Genomic DNA, 15,306 nt, shown 5'->3' on the forward strand with positions numbered 1-15,306 from the left:
GGATGGGTGCAGTTTGGCATCTGGACGTCACACTGGGGACCAGGAGGAATCCTGATGAGCTGAGGCAGGAGAATTGCATGGTCAGATATGGCCCTTAGGAAGGTCACTCTGATAGGCAGTGGAGGGTGGGATGGAGCACATAGCCTGGAGGTGGAGGACCTATGAGGTGTAATGTAACTGTGCAGGTAATTACAGCTGATGAGCAAGAGTGGCGATGAGGCACAGGTTCCAGAGATACTTACTTGATGCTGAGTTGGTTGGACCTGGGGGGAGCTGAGGAAGAGGGAAGAGTGCGGAGTGACTCCTATGTTTCAGAGCAGCCGGGTGAGAGGTGGTGTCACTCAGGGAATGCGTCCTGGAGAAGGGGCAGTTATGGAGAAGGATGGGGGTAAACAATGTGAGTAGAGGGAAAAAGGAGGGAAGGTGGCCATGGGATTGTGTCTTTGGCCCATGATCTTTGGAGTGCATCCTTTATCCACATATGTTAGGCTCACTATCTTGTTAAAGAAACAGAGACCGAAGGAAGAACACTAGGGGAGCAGATAGAACAGGCGGGGGTCCTGATGGCCTTCCCTCATGGCAGAGTTGAGGACAGTACTGGGAACCTAGGTGGCTTCATGGCCATTTGTGACAGAGGACCTGCCACATCCACCGGCTACAAGCTGGAGGGGTCAGGCCTGCTGGGGGAGCCCTGTCTGTCCCCACGCAGCCCTCTCCAGGACCCGGCATTGGGCCGAGGTTTGGCTGGCCGAGTCCCCTCTGGGCAGTGTCCCTGGGCTGAGGGGTAGGGGCTGGGGGCAGGGCTGAGGTTGGGGACCAAGGATTCCGTGGCTCTCACCCTCCCTCTGCAGACCCTGCGGGGCACATCATTGACCTGGTAAACGGCCAGCTGCCGGACATCAGCATCTCAGAGGAGGACAAGAAGAAAAACCTGGCGCTGCTGGAGGAAGCCAAGTCGGTGAGTGAGCGGTTCCTGACCCGCCGTGGGAGGAAGTCCAGGAGCAGCCCCGGCGACTGCCTGTCAGGTAGGACGACAGGTGGCCTCCCTGAGCCCCTCCGATGGGGGTGGGTGTTGGGGAGGGCCCAGCCCCAGTTGCAGCAGGAGCCCTGCTTCCGGGGGCAGCCCTCGTTGCGCCTGCCCCCAGGCGTCTTGGGCCCAGGAGGACTGAGCCTCGTGGAGAGGATCCTGTGAGGAGAGGGCATCTCGCCCCGTGTCAGAAGCTCCAAAATACTGACCCAACTCTAGCCCAAAATGCTTTCCATTTTGGGGGGCCTATGTGTGACCATTGTGTCTTCCTGCTTTGCCAAGAAGTGCTAGCCCATATGACACCCATGAACTTGACCTGGGCTCCCCAGTCCCTGAACCCTGACTGGAGAGAAGCCCTCTGTGTGATGCCCGAGTGCACAGACTCCCAGGCCACCCTGCAGGGTTGGAGTCTGTGTGGTCTCCCACCGTCCCCAGGAGGCCCTGCTCTGTGGGCACCTCCTCTGCAAAGGTCAGGAGAGGCCGGCCCTGGGCTCCCTCTCCCTGACCTCCAGCTGTTCCCCGGGAAGGATCCTAGGGAAGGGAGGTGTGGTCTTTGGTGTCTCTCTGGAATTTCTGGATTAGAAGAAAGGTTTTCTGAAATTCTCCTGCTATCCCTTTGGCTAAAGTCATTCTTTTTCTTGAGCAGAAATTTGGGGCAGTTAAGCAAATCTGAATGTACTTAGGAGGGAAGGGGCACATTTGAAATCAGAGCCATCCTGGCAAGTCTAGGAGGTATAGCCTTTGGAGCTGTAACTGCCAAGCAACGCCACGTCCTCTGTTTCTAGAAGGTGCTTTGCGGTGAGGCCAGGCAGACTGAGGAGTGTGACCCCAATCACCCTCCCTCTCCCCCAAATGACCCCAGCTCCCCACCCCCCTGTTGGGCTGGCAGCAGGGAGGCATTGGGCTGTGGTAGGAGCCTTATATGGAGTCCAGAATCAGCCCCTGAACCTGACGAGGCAGACCCAGTCCCCAGAGGCGAGAAATACCTGAAAGGATGTCTTTGTTAGGCTGAAGTCCTGAACCTTCACAAATGTTGGCCAATTTGTGTCTGTCTCCACAGCTGTTTCCTCAAACCTCAGCCCCGGAGCTTCTCCTGGGTCCTCTCAGAGCAACTCCCTCACCGTCCCCAAGCGGCCTGGTGAGGTCCACCTCCCCCTCGAACCCCACGGCATTGCCCACTCTGGCTCCCCACCTTGGGTGGTGGCTCAGTCCCTCCCCGAGGCCCCAGGACTCCTGTCCTGCAGCCTTCCCAGTCAGGACCCCTGTTTGGCCCCCTCCCCAGGGGCCTGTCTGGGCTGCCTCAGAGGAGGAAGATGTGCATTCTTTGGGGTTTCAAGCTAGCTTGGGGAAGTAGGCCTTGCCCAGGATGAGGATGGGGAGAAGGGGGCCATAGCTGGGGCCCTCTGCCCAGAGAGGACCTGGAGAGAGGTCACCTCAGAGCTTATTTGCAAAGGCCTCTATTTGGGCCACTCTTTGTGTTTTGAGTGCTTCCCTTTCATTAGGCTGCATTCAGGGCCACACCCTCAGCTCAGCCAGGGTAGGGGTGGGGTGCCAGGGAGAGCAGCCTACCCTTGTCAGAGCTGTGGGGCAAGCTCAGGCTCAGGCCAGGCGGCCCAGGTTCGGATGCCAGCGCTGACACTCCGGCTGCGTGGCCTTGATTTCCCTCTGCCCCGGACTCCTCATCTGGTTTCTGTGATGATTAGATGGGGGCTCCCCACAGAGCCTGGCATTGTGAGAGGTACTCAGCAAGCACGGGCATTTTTGGCTCCTGGGCCTGAGGGACCCAAGGGAGGACATTCTGGGGAGGTGGATGCGTTTTTGCTAAAGGGACAGCTGAGGGTCTGGGGTGCTGGACATCACTCGCCAGTGTCTGGACCATTTTAGGTTTGGATGCGTGCAGTGGCCCAGTGTCCCCTCTGCCCGGAGCACCACCACAGGTAATGGGGCACCGTTTGGGGTTTCTATGTCAACTAGTCTCTCCTCTTATCCCTTAACACCTGAAAGGCCCTCCATGACCCGCTGGAGGTGAGGGTGCTGGGTGGGGGAGACATCAACACCACTGTAGGGGTCTCCTTGAGGGCGTTTCAAGAGGAGATTTGGTCTCTTCATGGTGCTGACTGACTCGTGTTTACTTTCTCCAGCAGAAGGCGGATGAGGCCGAAGTCTCTTCACCTCCCCTTGGCGAGCCTGTGAGTTTGAGGTCTGCCCAGTTTGGATGATTTGAGTGTGGGAGACACGATGTCCCAGAAGCCTAGGCTGGCCCTGGGCAGCCTGCCAGTGGGTGTGCATGAGTGGAAGCTAGAAGGTTCCTCTGCCCTACGGCGACTGGGAGTCTGAGGTGGAGGGGGTGAGGCTGTGGGATTCAGTGGGGATGACCTCCATGGTGGTCCTGTCCATAGTCCTACATTCCCAGTCAGGCTGCTTCCAGAGACCAGGGGGACCACTGGGCCCAGCAACAGCCAGGCAAGACTGCTGCCCCCGTCAGCTCTAGTGAAAATTGCAGGAAAGCTCCAGCCCCTAGCTGGGACTCTTCCTGGGGGCAGCCTGGAAAACCTCATCTTTGCCGAAGAGCCCCACACCTGCTTAGAACCACCTGCTCAAGGTGGTGTCAAGGGCAGCATAGAATATAATCTCATCTAGAACTGGGTCTGGGATAGAGTCCTCCGGTAGAGTTTCAGCACACATGCAAGACAGCCACACAAATACCCAGACAGACCTACAAACCTTCACCTCACAAAGCAGGTTTCCCTTGGGAAATGAAAGAAGAGTACAGAATCTTGGAACTTCTGAACAGCAAGCTATCAGCTTTGCAAGAACCCACTTATTCAGTGATCTGTAACCTCTTTGGGATCATAGAACACTCTGAGAGATTGTCGAAAGCTATGGACTCTCTTCCCAGAAAAATACATACAACACACAAACACACATATACATTTGTATATAATTTCGGGGAGTTCACAAACCTGATGGGAAATCTGAATCCCTAAGAGTTAAGGGCCTTGCCAGGCAGAGCCAGGACTAGAATCTGGGGCAACAGAGTCAAAGCCAAAACTTGTGGCTGCCCTCCATTCCACTGTCCTCTGCAGCGCCTAGCCCTTGGGAAGTTCTTGGCAGGTTTTGAATGGCAGGTCCCCTTCTCCTGTCTGTTTTACAAACCTCAGGCTTGTTTGTAGGTCCCCTTTACTGGCTCAGATGTGACTGAGAAGTCCTCCCTTTCTACCTAGCCCATACCTCTCCAACACCTCCCCACCCCTACACACAAACACACACGCATACACATGCACGCACGCGCGTGCACACACACACATGCAGGTCCCTTAGCAGGGTCCACGGGGATAGAGACCCCACAGCAGAGGTGAATCCACCCTTCTCCCCTCCAACCTGCCCCCAGGGTCCCAGCTCTACCTTGTCTCTTTCAGAATGTCCTCAAAGGGCTAGCTGACCGGAAGCAGAATGACCAGAGGAAAGTGTCTCAGGGCAGGCTGACTCCTCGCTCTCCCACAGTTGAGAAGTCCAAAGAAATTGCAATAGAACAAAAGGAAAACTTTGATCCCCTCCATCTCCCAGAGGCCATACCCAAGGGCCCAGCTTCTGGCACAGGCAGTGGTGGGAAAATGGCCCTGAACAGCCCCCAGCCTGGCCCTGTTGAGAGCGAGCTAGGGAAGCCGCTTCTGAAGACCACCAAGGAGGGCAACCCTCTGCCCAGAAGCCCAACCCAGGGCTCTGGAGGGGTGGCTCCCCAGTCCCCCCAGGGTAAAAGTACAGTCGGAGAGCCCACAGGGTCCAAGGTTGGCTCCAAAGCTGAGCTCTGGCCCCCTGCGTCCCGGCCGCCCCTGCTGCGGGGTGTCTCCTGGGATAGCAGTCCCGAAGAACCCGGCCCCCGGCTGCAGAAAGTACTTGCCAAGGTGCCGCTGGCAGAGGAAGAGAAGCGTCTTTCAGGCAAAGCTGGCAGCAAGATGGCCAAGGCTCCTGGACTTAAAGACTTTCAGATACAAGTGCAGCCAGTGCGGATGCAGAAACTGACCAAACTCCGTGAGGTGGGTTCCTGGGGGCCTGCTGGGCAGGGTGTGCGTCCAGGTCCCCAACCTGGGCTGAGGGCCTCTGGGCCGGGCTGACCTGGGCCTGGGGCGCGGCAGCTGTGGCCCAGACGTGGGCCTTGTGGAGCCCTGAACTTCCCCACCCCGAAAACCAGCCCACTGGGCAGCATGTCCTTCATAAATATCACCTTTCGTGCCTTTACCTTGCTCACTTGGGTGAGGTCAACTGTTGTAGAGCTGCCACACAAAGCCACATTTCAAGGGGATGGTGGGTATATGGAAGGACACATGGGCCCTGAGTCCTGGGCTGTGTTTTCCTCTCTAACTGGAGCTGGTGGCTCATGAACAAGAAGCCTTTGATGGACTACCTTGTCATGCCTGGATTGGGGCAAGGATGGAATGGCTTTTCCCTCCGTCTTGCCCCCCAAGCTTTACTTCCTGATGCCTGTTAACAAAGGGCCTCAAATCCATCCAAACATGGCTGTGAGGGGCTGCGCCCTCTGTGGTGAATTTCTTCTAACACCCTGGATGTCCCTAACTGTCATTGGCCGTCAAACCAGGCACAGCTGTCTCTCATGGGGCTACTGCCCTATTCATGGAATGACTGGGGGGCATCCAGAGATGCAGGGGGAGAGAGCCCAGGGTGTGAGGAAGAGAAGAGTTTAACAGGACAAAGAAATCCTTACCCAAGCCCTACTTCCCCAGAGGGCCAACCCAGGCCACAGGCCAAGGCAGCCGGGACTCCATGGGGTGGGGCCTGGAGCCTGCACAGCTGGAGTTGGATGAGGCCCTCCTGGCTCCCCTACTGAGGGGCCGTGGGACAGGGAAGGAAAAGAGGCACTTGACAGTGGTCAAGAGCGAGTGCAGGGTTGGGGGTCTGCACTAGCAGGAACGTGTTCCAACCGTGGCCACTGTCCTGCACAGGAGCCTTCTGTGTTGGAGGCTCCAGGGGAGCTGGGGCGTGGCTGCTGAGGTTAAAAACATTATACACGGAAATACCCACCCAGCCAGGAAGACCTCACTAACTAGCGGGTCAGCACAGGCCTGCAAGGGCCGCCCCTGGTGGGCCGCAGCCCCAGACCCCTGGGGAAGGTGACGGCAAGGAGGCCAGGCATTTGCCTTCACGTGCCTCTGGGCACGTGAAGAGGCCAGGCCCAGGTGACGGGCCACCCCCCAGACCCCTGCCAGTTCCTCTCTGCAGCAAAGAAAATCGCACAGAACCTGGAGGCCCCATCCCACGAACCACTGCCCTGCGTCTGACCGCACCTCCAGCCCAAGCCAGGGTGCTGAGAGCTGCTTGGTTGCGGACCTCTGGTTAAGGAAACAGGTCAAGGGCCCTGGCCCACCGTCCAAGTGGCCTTTGCTACCGGGACTCTGAAAATCCCCTTAGAAGCACAAGTCACAAGCCCAAGGAGCTCTGTGTGGCATTTCCACTTGGGAGCACCGGTCTTGGACTTGGAACAGGTATGAGCCTACCTGTGCCACATACCTGCCGTCAGCATCCCCATCTCTCCTCGGCTTTGCTGGCCAGTGGCTATTGGCCTGCTGCCTTGGGATGGCAATCTGCAGGCCTCATTCGTCTGGAGAGTTTAACAACTCAAGAGGTGCCATCACAGGCCACTGAGGAACTGGGGGCAGGGGAGATCACAAGTCTTGAAAGTGGGCACTCACTGCCCAGAATAACAAGGCAGGAAGCTCCAGGCAGCTCAGAGCACAGCCATGAGATCACAAAGATTGTTTCCATCTTTGGCGGCTCCATACACACCCAGGGGCCCCTCCTATCCCCAGAGCCCTGGGATCAGCTTCTGTTTGTCCTCCAGCCTTCAGCCACCATGTGGCTGGCAGCTCCCTCGCCCTGAGGCTCACAGGCTTATTTAAAAAGCCAGCCATGCGAAGGACCGTTCCTGACCCAAGGAAGGGGGCGCTGATGGTGGGGTTTCCAGCACCTTTACAGACTGGGAGAGGAGCGGTCTTCCTCGTGCCCCTCAGATATCGTGACTGTCCCCGCCCCGAGTGCCGCCCCGTGAGACTGAGGGGTCACAGAGCCATAGAACCGAGGGAAGAGTCCAGCCTGAGGTCACCATCTGAAACGTTGTCTTTCTTTTCCTAAAAAGGAGCACATCCTGTTAAGAAATCAGAACTTGGTGGGGCTCAAGCTTCCAGACCTTAGTGAAGCGGCTGAGCAGGAAAAAGGTAGGTGGGATTGGGGAGATGCTCTCCTCAGGCTGGGGCTAGATTCGCTTTCTCCAGATCAAAGAAGGTGAACGTGTAAACAGTGCACATCCTGTCAGGGCCTTTGTCCATCCCAGTGGCGAGTGTGGGCCAGACGCAGAGCAGGCCCTCAGTAAATATTTGCAGATGGATGAATAAGTGAATCAGATGGCATTTCCTGCCCGCTCAGAAAACCTCTAAACTTGTCTTCTTCCAACCAGCCCCCCTTCTGGACCCCTCCAGCCCTCGCTGAGCCTTGTTAGCACCTAGTGGGTCTGGAAGGGTGACCCAGGCCTGAACTTCTGATGCTTCCTTTTCCTTTTCCTTTTCCTTTTCCTCTCACACCCAGGAAGCCACCCAGATAGAACAGTTCCTCTTTTTGAGACATCAGAGTCATCTCTTGCTTTCTAATCTGCTGTCACTACAAAGTCCAGACCCCAGCCCTTCCCTCCTGGTGGCTGCAAGGCCCCACCCACCCACTTGCCAGACTCGCCTTCAGAAAGTAAGACTTGGGGTCTCTTGCCTCACCTCCACCCCAACTCCCATCTCCTGACTCACTTCTCCCAATGGCTCACGCTACTCGTGGTCATTCTCAGCATAGAAACCTGCTTAAAGATTGTTCTGTGGCTGTGTCCAGGGTGCCACCAACCATGTTGGAAGCCCCTAGCCTGAAATACAGTAACTAACACCTACCTATGCAACATTGACAAGAAGATTCCCAGAAGTAAAACAACCAACAATTTTATTTTTTTTGGCTATCCAAATTTAATGAACTACTGATGCTGTTATGCAAAATTGCACCACTTTAATTAAGGCTTTTAGTTTACATTTGGCCACCTCAAAAGGAGTTGTAACATTAAGTTGGTCAATTTAAATACTGTGCCTCCCTGTTGGATAGACACACAATACTTACACCCAAACGTTAATGCATACAAAGCAACAAGGCATTGTTAAATAAAACAGCAATAGTTACTGCAACTTAGGCCTTGTGACACGTTACACATGATTAAAATTACTTCCTGCATTCACATCCACAGTACTCATCCACCATTTAACATCTCAACCAAAACGTTACACATGTGAAACAATCACTAACAGGTAAAAACACTAAACCTGTATATTTGGTATTGCAAATACAGTTATGCATGAGCAAGCAGGGGATTCACAGTGAGAATCTGCAGCTGCAGAAGCCTAAAAATGATTTACAAAAATTGTTAAATCATTAAAAGATTGTTTGAAAATGTACACTTCTTGTTGTAGACCCCCACTGTACACACAACTATAAACATTGTTCCCTATGTAAACAAAAAAGGAAACATGATAAAAGATTTGAAAAGTCTGGACATTTCCTTCCCAACAGATATTAAAGGCAACGTCTTTAAGACATTATACTGAAAGGACTCTCATATTTTAAAGACGAGATCACTGTCTCCACAGATTTTTAAAAATTATAAAACTATATAGCTGTGTTAAAGCGCTTATTTGTACAATACAATGATAATGACCTTGAATTTATTTTTTAAAAATTACAATAAGCTACAAGTATCAAAGAAGTGAAGTTATCTGGAATAGTCTATATAAGGAGCTCTTTGGACTTTCTTCTATTATGCTAAAATAGTGGTGCTTTTAGGATTTACATTATTGTACTCTCCAATACAAAGTATGGGGTGTGTTAAAGTATACAGTACACCATTTTCATACATGTACAACATTAGAGGATGAAAAATGTCTCTTAGCAGTAATACTGGATTGTTACCTCTGGTTTTACCAGCTGCATACTCTAGGACTATTATATAAATAAAAATCTCACTCGTGATACTGGAAAGTGATTAGAATGTGCAAACTGATGTAGTAGCTTTCATCCGCCTCTTAAAGGGTACCACCACAGAAAGTCCATTTAAGATGTTGGTAGGTTTAACAAAGTTGGAATGCTGGCACTGTTGAATTGGGCAACAGTTCTTCCGACCTGGCTCAGAGCTACAATGCATTTAGTATATTAAAGCAGCTGACATGACGACTTTTTGTGGGCCTTCCCAGGCACTGGAGTTTTTCTGTTAAATTACCACACTAGGTCATAAAAGATCTCATTAACATTTATTTTTGATTTTACAGAGGATTCTAAGAATGCACAGTTGTTCCATTGTCTTGATAAATTTTGACCTTGCTCCTTTCCTACAACTCTTTCATCTTCCAAGTCACACTTATTACCAACCAGAATCATTGGAGCATAATCAGTGCCTTTAACTCGAAGAATCTGTTCTCTCAGATCTTGTAAATCATTAAATGTGGACTGGGCTGTGATGGAATAAACTAATGCAAAGCCTTGTCCGTTTTTCATGTACAAATCCCTCATTGCTGTAAATTATTCCGTTCCTGCAGTATCCAAGATTTCAAGCATACACTGTTGTGCATCTACTTCAACTTGCTTTCTTTCTATAAGAATCTTCTATCGTAGGATCATATTTTTCAACAAAAATTCCTTGAACAAACTGTACAGTCAGAGCAGATTTTCCAACTCCTCCTGAGCCAAGAACGACTAGCTTATACTCACGCATGGTGCAAACTTGTTAAATTCTCGCTCTGTCACCGGGTCCCCGCAGCCAGCGTCGCCTCGCGCTCCCTCCGGGTTGCTGCTACCGGCGCCGCCGCTCCGGCTGGCTTACACGCCTGACTCTCCAACAATTTTTTAAAGTACTAATTAAAAAATAAATAAATCATCTTTAGATGAAATCTTTGGAAAAATATGATATACTTCTCTACTTTTAATTTCGAACTTGTTTATTAAAGCAGATTTAAAACCCTAGGAAAAGATTTATCTTAAAATTTCACCCGCAACCCCCTAAATTCTGAAAATGCAACAATTTTTATTCTTTCCAGTATTTACCCTTATTTATAATTTTTTCACAATTGATTTGGTGGTGTAGATGTAACTTCCTGTTTCTACCTTTTTTTTTTTTAAGATTTAATTTTATTTATTTTTGGCTACGTTGGGTTTTCGTTTGCGGTGCGTGGGCTTTTTCTAGTTGTGGCGAGCGGGGCCTACGCTTCATTGCGGTGCGCTGGCTTCTCCCTGTGGTGGCTGCGGAGCACAGGCTCTGGGCTCGTGGGCTTTAGTGGTTGTGGCTCACAGGCTTAGTTGCTCTGCGACATGCGGGGTCTTCCCAGTCCAAGGACCGAACTCGTGTCCCTTGCATTGGCAGGCAGATTCTTATCCACTGTGCCACCAGGGAAGTCCCCTCTTTCTACTTTTAAAATACTTATTTCACAACTAATTCCATTATAGTTTGACTTGTCCTCATATTTATCATTTAATGGGTACATAGTTTCCTTTTGTATTGATGTATCTATTGTTGGGTATTTCAGATGTTTACAGTTCTTTTAACTATGATTAACAACACTACTATAAACAACTTTGTACTTGTAGGTTTTTTTTCTTTCTTCCTTTAAGTTACTCCCTTGGGATAAATTCTCAGGCTTGAGAGTCACAGGGTCAAAGTGTAGGAAAATTTGTAGGAATATTTGCATTTAGCAAATTGCCTCCAATGGGTGATGCTCCCTGTAGACTGAGTGAGGGGTCTTCTCACTAAACACTACCTGCACTAGACTTTGCTTTGCTTTGCTTTTGCTCCTTATTGGCCAGAATGTAATGAGAACAAGATGATGCAAAATAACAACAATTGCTAACTACCATTAGTAGTAGTAGTGCGAAATACCATTCCATTATTACTTCAATTAATTTGCCCAAACTTAAACTTTTAAAATATTTTTTTCTTAATTGGTGAATTAACTATTCATTTCTTTACTCGTGTTCATTTGGGCCTTGGGCTTTTTGTTGGTCATACATGTAGATGTTATAGATAGTAACCTTTCTTTGGCTGTATTTTTTGTCAATACTTTTTCATTTTTCTTTTTTGCCTTTGAACAAATTTTGTATTTTTTTAGAGAGATCATAAAGTTTTTATACAGTAATTTTAGCCTATCTTTTCCTTTGAAAGTCTTCTATTATTTAAATCATTATAAAAATATTACTTCCCCTTAATTGGGATAGCAAATCTATTTTCTGGTAGTTTATCTACAGTTTGATTTATTTATATTTATTTTGCTAATACCTCTGAAATTTGTTTTAAGATATAGGTATTTGAAGACTTAAGATTCTGTTACCTCAATAATATTTTAATAGTGTTTATATTTCTTATTACATTATGGCTTAGATAATCATACACTGCATCTTTTTTTAATGTATAGCAAAGACTGGTTCTGGGCCCTTGATTCTGTTTTATTCTGATCAGTATTGTATCATTTTAATTACTGCTGCCTTATAATATGTTCTAGTGTACAGTAGGTTACTTCTCCCCCATTGCTCTTCTTTTTCAGAGTATTCATTATATTCTAGATAAAAAGATTCAGTGCAAATTAATAGAGCAACTGGACAAGAATTCAGGAGACTGGAGGTCATGGCCAGACGCCACTTAACGGTGTCTGGTGTCTTTAAATATGTTCCTCAGCCTCTGTGGGCCTCTGCTCCCTATTGGACTAGGACACTTCAGAAAGCTCTTAACTCTAACCTAAGATTTATGGACTCCGGGTCTTTTCCAGTTTTACCTCTCACCTACCTATTCTCTAAGTGAAATTTATGTCATCTTATACAACATTTTAATTGTGATTGCTTTAAGGCTACACACTGGATTCAGAACTGTCCTAGTTTTGTTTGTTTTATAGTTCATAGATTTTTGAGTTATTTAGTTTGCAAACATTTAGTTCTCATTCAGGCACGTGGTTTGTCCCTCTATTAATTTAAGTATTCCTTTCTTTTTCCTCTACTAGATTTAAGGATCTTTTTACAGGTCTTCCACATCTCTTATTAAGACAAATTCTACATGATTTATATTTTTGCTTATTTATGAAGAAGACTTTTTTCATTAGATTTTCCTAACTGATACTTAGTGTCATAGATGAATGCTGCTTGTTATTATACATGTTTCTTGTATAATAAATATTACTGTTAACAAATGGTAGAGTGATTACAATAGTGGTTAACTAGCATGATTATTATAACTACGGTGATTACTATGTCCCAGGACCCATGCTAAGCATTTGACAATATTTCGCTTAATGCTTACAACAACCCTGAGGGGGTGGGTCTTATTATACCCATTTTGCAGATGAGGAAATTGATTCAGGGAGATTAAGTTCACATGGTAATTAATTGCTAAAGCCAGGATTGGAACCCAGATGTGTCTAAATCCAAAGGCTCTTGACCACTTTGCAAAATACCTCATTTTTTCACATTCACAATCTGTTATTTTATTTTATCAAATTTACTATTTGTCTTAGTTGTGTGCATGTGTATGTGTCTTTCTCTTTTATATCTGTATATGTTTTATTATTTTGGCAACATTCTCTAATATGACAATGGTGATAAGGAGAACTCTTGCCTTTTTTCTGTTTTTAATTGAATTTTTTGTGTGTTTTTCTTTCAAGGACCATGTTGTACCTAATTATTAAATAGATGCACTATTTTAACTTTTTCTTATTATTTTATATTTATATTATCACTAAATAGAAGAACATATAAAATGTAAAGATAAAATATATAAAATATAAAAATATATTATTTCATGTATTATTTTATATTTTTATTTTTCATTATTTTAAGGAAATATATTCTTCTCTTCTGAGTTTTAAGATTCATGTTGAATTTTGTCAATTTGTTTTGCATATCTATTGCAAGAATCATATAAATTATATCATTTAATATATTAATTAATAATTTTCCATATATAGAAATAAACCCTTATGGTCCTGCAATAAAATGCATGTGGTCATGGTGTACTTTCTTTTATATTTACTACCAAATTTTCTATGTAACTCTTTCAAAGTATTCTGCAAACTTCCTGCTTTAATTAAGATAAAATCTAAGTTGCTTTGACATGAGGCCCAAAAGTATGCTAACCTATAGGAGAGAGAAGATTGTTTTATACTCAAGTAACAATTCTAAGGTGAGCTGTCGGGTTACAGGTGGCTCTGCTCCATGTGATCATTTGGAGACCCTGGTTTCTTCTCTGTTGTCATTTTGCCATCCCCTGAGGTATTACACTTGTCTACATGGTTGAAGCTGGATCATGGGTAAATCTGTGTTCCAGCTTGTAGGAAGGGGAAACAATGGAAGTTCAGAGCAGGCTTTTTTTTTTTTTTAAGTAAACTGGGAGTTGCATATTTCTTTTTAGCTCCCAGTTCATTGGTGATGATGTGGCATGGCAATACCTAGCAGCAAGGGATACTGGGGAATGTTATCACTAGCTGGGCTGCGGGCCATATGTCCATATTAAACTCCTTTCACATGGAAGCAGAGGAGGGCAGATTTTGGTGGATGACCAGTTGTCTCTGTCACATTGTGTTTTTTACATAACAATGTTAGAAAGTTTCTCATTTAGTGCATATGGAGCTTTTATTTTTTTTAATAAAATTTAATACTGCTTTGTAGCATTCTGTGGTATGAGGAACTACATAAATTGTTTGACCTTTCTCTTATTGATTACTATTTAGGTTGTTTGTATTCTTTCTCTACTATAAACGATGTTATAATGAACATTCTCCATGATGTATCTTTACAGAAATGCATGAGTTTTTCCATGGGATAGTATCTTAGAATTGCTTGATCAAAAGGTATTTATATTTAAATATATATGCATACTGCCAAGTTAACTTACAAAAAATTATAACAATGTAGACATCCACTACTACAGCAACACCTCACTATCTAATACCAACAGAGAACAAGATGGATCTTAGAAATAAATTACCAGGCAAATGAGTTTGATTCCTACAAACACTAAATTGTAAAAAAATTAACCATGGAAGGTGTTCAGTAAAGGTACCCTCCCTCCCACTTTTCTCTCGTTTCTAGAATCTTGAGTGGTTAAAAGCTCAAGCTTCCCCACTTACCAGCTGCATAGCCTCAGGCAAGTTTCTTATGCTCTAGATGCCTTGTTTGCTCATCTATAAAATGGGGGTAAGAATAGTACCTACTTCACTGAGCTGATGTAATGTTTTTATGTGATACTGGTCTTTATTCCAGCAGGAACCTGTCATACATTTTAATTCCTGTCATCAAGGTTGTAGAATACTTTCTTGTCAGCTAAGTGGGACATTGTACTCTGTGCTCCACAGTATATAGGGCAGTCTGGAGATGTGGCAGGCAACCACATGTGCTTGATCAGCAGAGTTGTGACTTCCTTTTCCTACATTCTGAAAGCTCCATCAAAGAGCCTCATCCCCGCCTGTACCTGGGACCAAAGGTATTGTAAACCCCCCCTGGGAGCTGGAGAGTCTGGCCCCCTTAACAGGTTCTAAATACAACAGTGCATATGAGCTCATTGGGAAAAACTCAATCAAATCTCCTGTTGATTGTTGGCTGTTCCTTTGGGGGATGGGGAAAATCTAGAACATTCTGGAGTCTTCAGAACTTTGGCTCTCCTTCGGTTTCTGAGGACTTGGAGACTCTCTTCCCCGTTGCATCTGGTCTTTCCAACAAGCCAACCAGTTCTCTTCACAGGGACCCTTTGAAGGATGTTTGGGTCTTGATCATTCACAGGTCATTTCAAGCCAAAGACATGAGGCTGACTGTGGACCAGTTCCTGGGCTGCATGTTGGGGGCGCAGAGGTGAAGGAGGCTCAGGCCCTGCCGGCATTACCAGCCCCTTGGCTCCCTCAACAACCTCCTATCCCATCCCTCTGCTTGCACTCCTGACCTCCTCACCCAGTTCAATCCACCATCCACAGGCAGCGAGAGGAATCTCTGAAATGCAAATCTGGTTCAGCCTCTTCAGAGGATTCATTCTGCTCTCAAAATGAGCCTTAGAATCCTTAGCAGAGCTTAAGGGGCCCTGTGCGATTAACCCTGTTCACCTCCCCAGCATCTTCTAGGACCACTCTCCTCCTCCCTCTCAACGTCTTGGCCTTCCTTCAGCAACTCATTCCTCCTCCTCCTTAGGCTTGGCACATGCTGTTCCCTCTACCTGCAATGTTCCT

General features: G+C 47.1%; 1 protein-coding gene and 1 pseudogene across 19 annotated transcripts in view; one reads left to right on the top strand and one right to left on the bottom strand.

Moving 5' to 3' along the window:
- IRAG1 (inositol 1,4,5-triphosphate receptor associated 1) overlaps nucleotides 1-15,306 on the top strand; it is a 166,083-nt gene that overhangs the window by 104,457 nt on the left and 46,320 nt on the right. For 7 of the 19 annotated variants that reach the window (XM_067038616.1, XM_067038614.1, XM_067038618.1 and 4 more), the window contains 6 exons: nucleotides 852-1,025; nucleotides 2,088-2,165; nucleotides 2,912-2,964; nucleotides 3,169-3,216; nucleotides 4,447-5,064; nucleotides 7,179-7,257. In XM_067038616.1, coding sequence (XP_066894717.1) covers nucleotides 852-1,025; nucleotides 2,088-2,165; nucleotides 2,912-2,964; nucleotides 3,169-3,216; nucleotides 4,447-5,064; nucleotides 7,179-7,257 — 1,050 coding nt within the window. Of the gene's footprint in view, nucleotides 1-851; nucleotides 1,026-2,087; nucleotides 2,166-2,911; nucleotides 2,965-3,168; nucleotides 3,228-4,446; nucleotides 5,065-7,178; nucleotides 7,258-15,306 lie in introns of all 19 variants that reach the window. The other 12 variants (XM_059067907.2, XM_067038625.1, XM_067038617.1 and 9 more) reach the window with 4 other exon arrangements.
- Nucleotides 9,016-9,834, bottom strand: LOC131759189 (ras-related protein Rap-1b-like; annotated as a pseudogene).

Source organism: Kogia breviceps, chromosome 7, assembly GCF_026419965.1.
Source record: "Kogia breviceps isolate mKogBre1 chromosome 7, mKogBre1 haplotype 1, whole genome shotgun sequence".
Classification (NCBI taxonomy): domain Eukaryota; kingdom Metazoa; phylum Chordata; class Mammalia; order Artiodactyla; family Physeteridae; genus Kogia; species Kogia breviceps.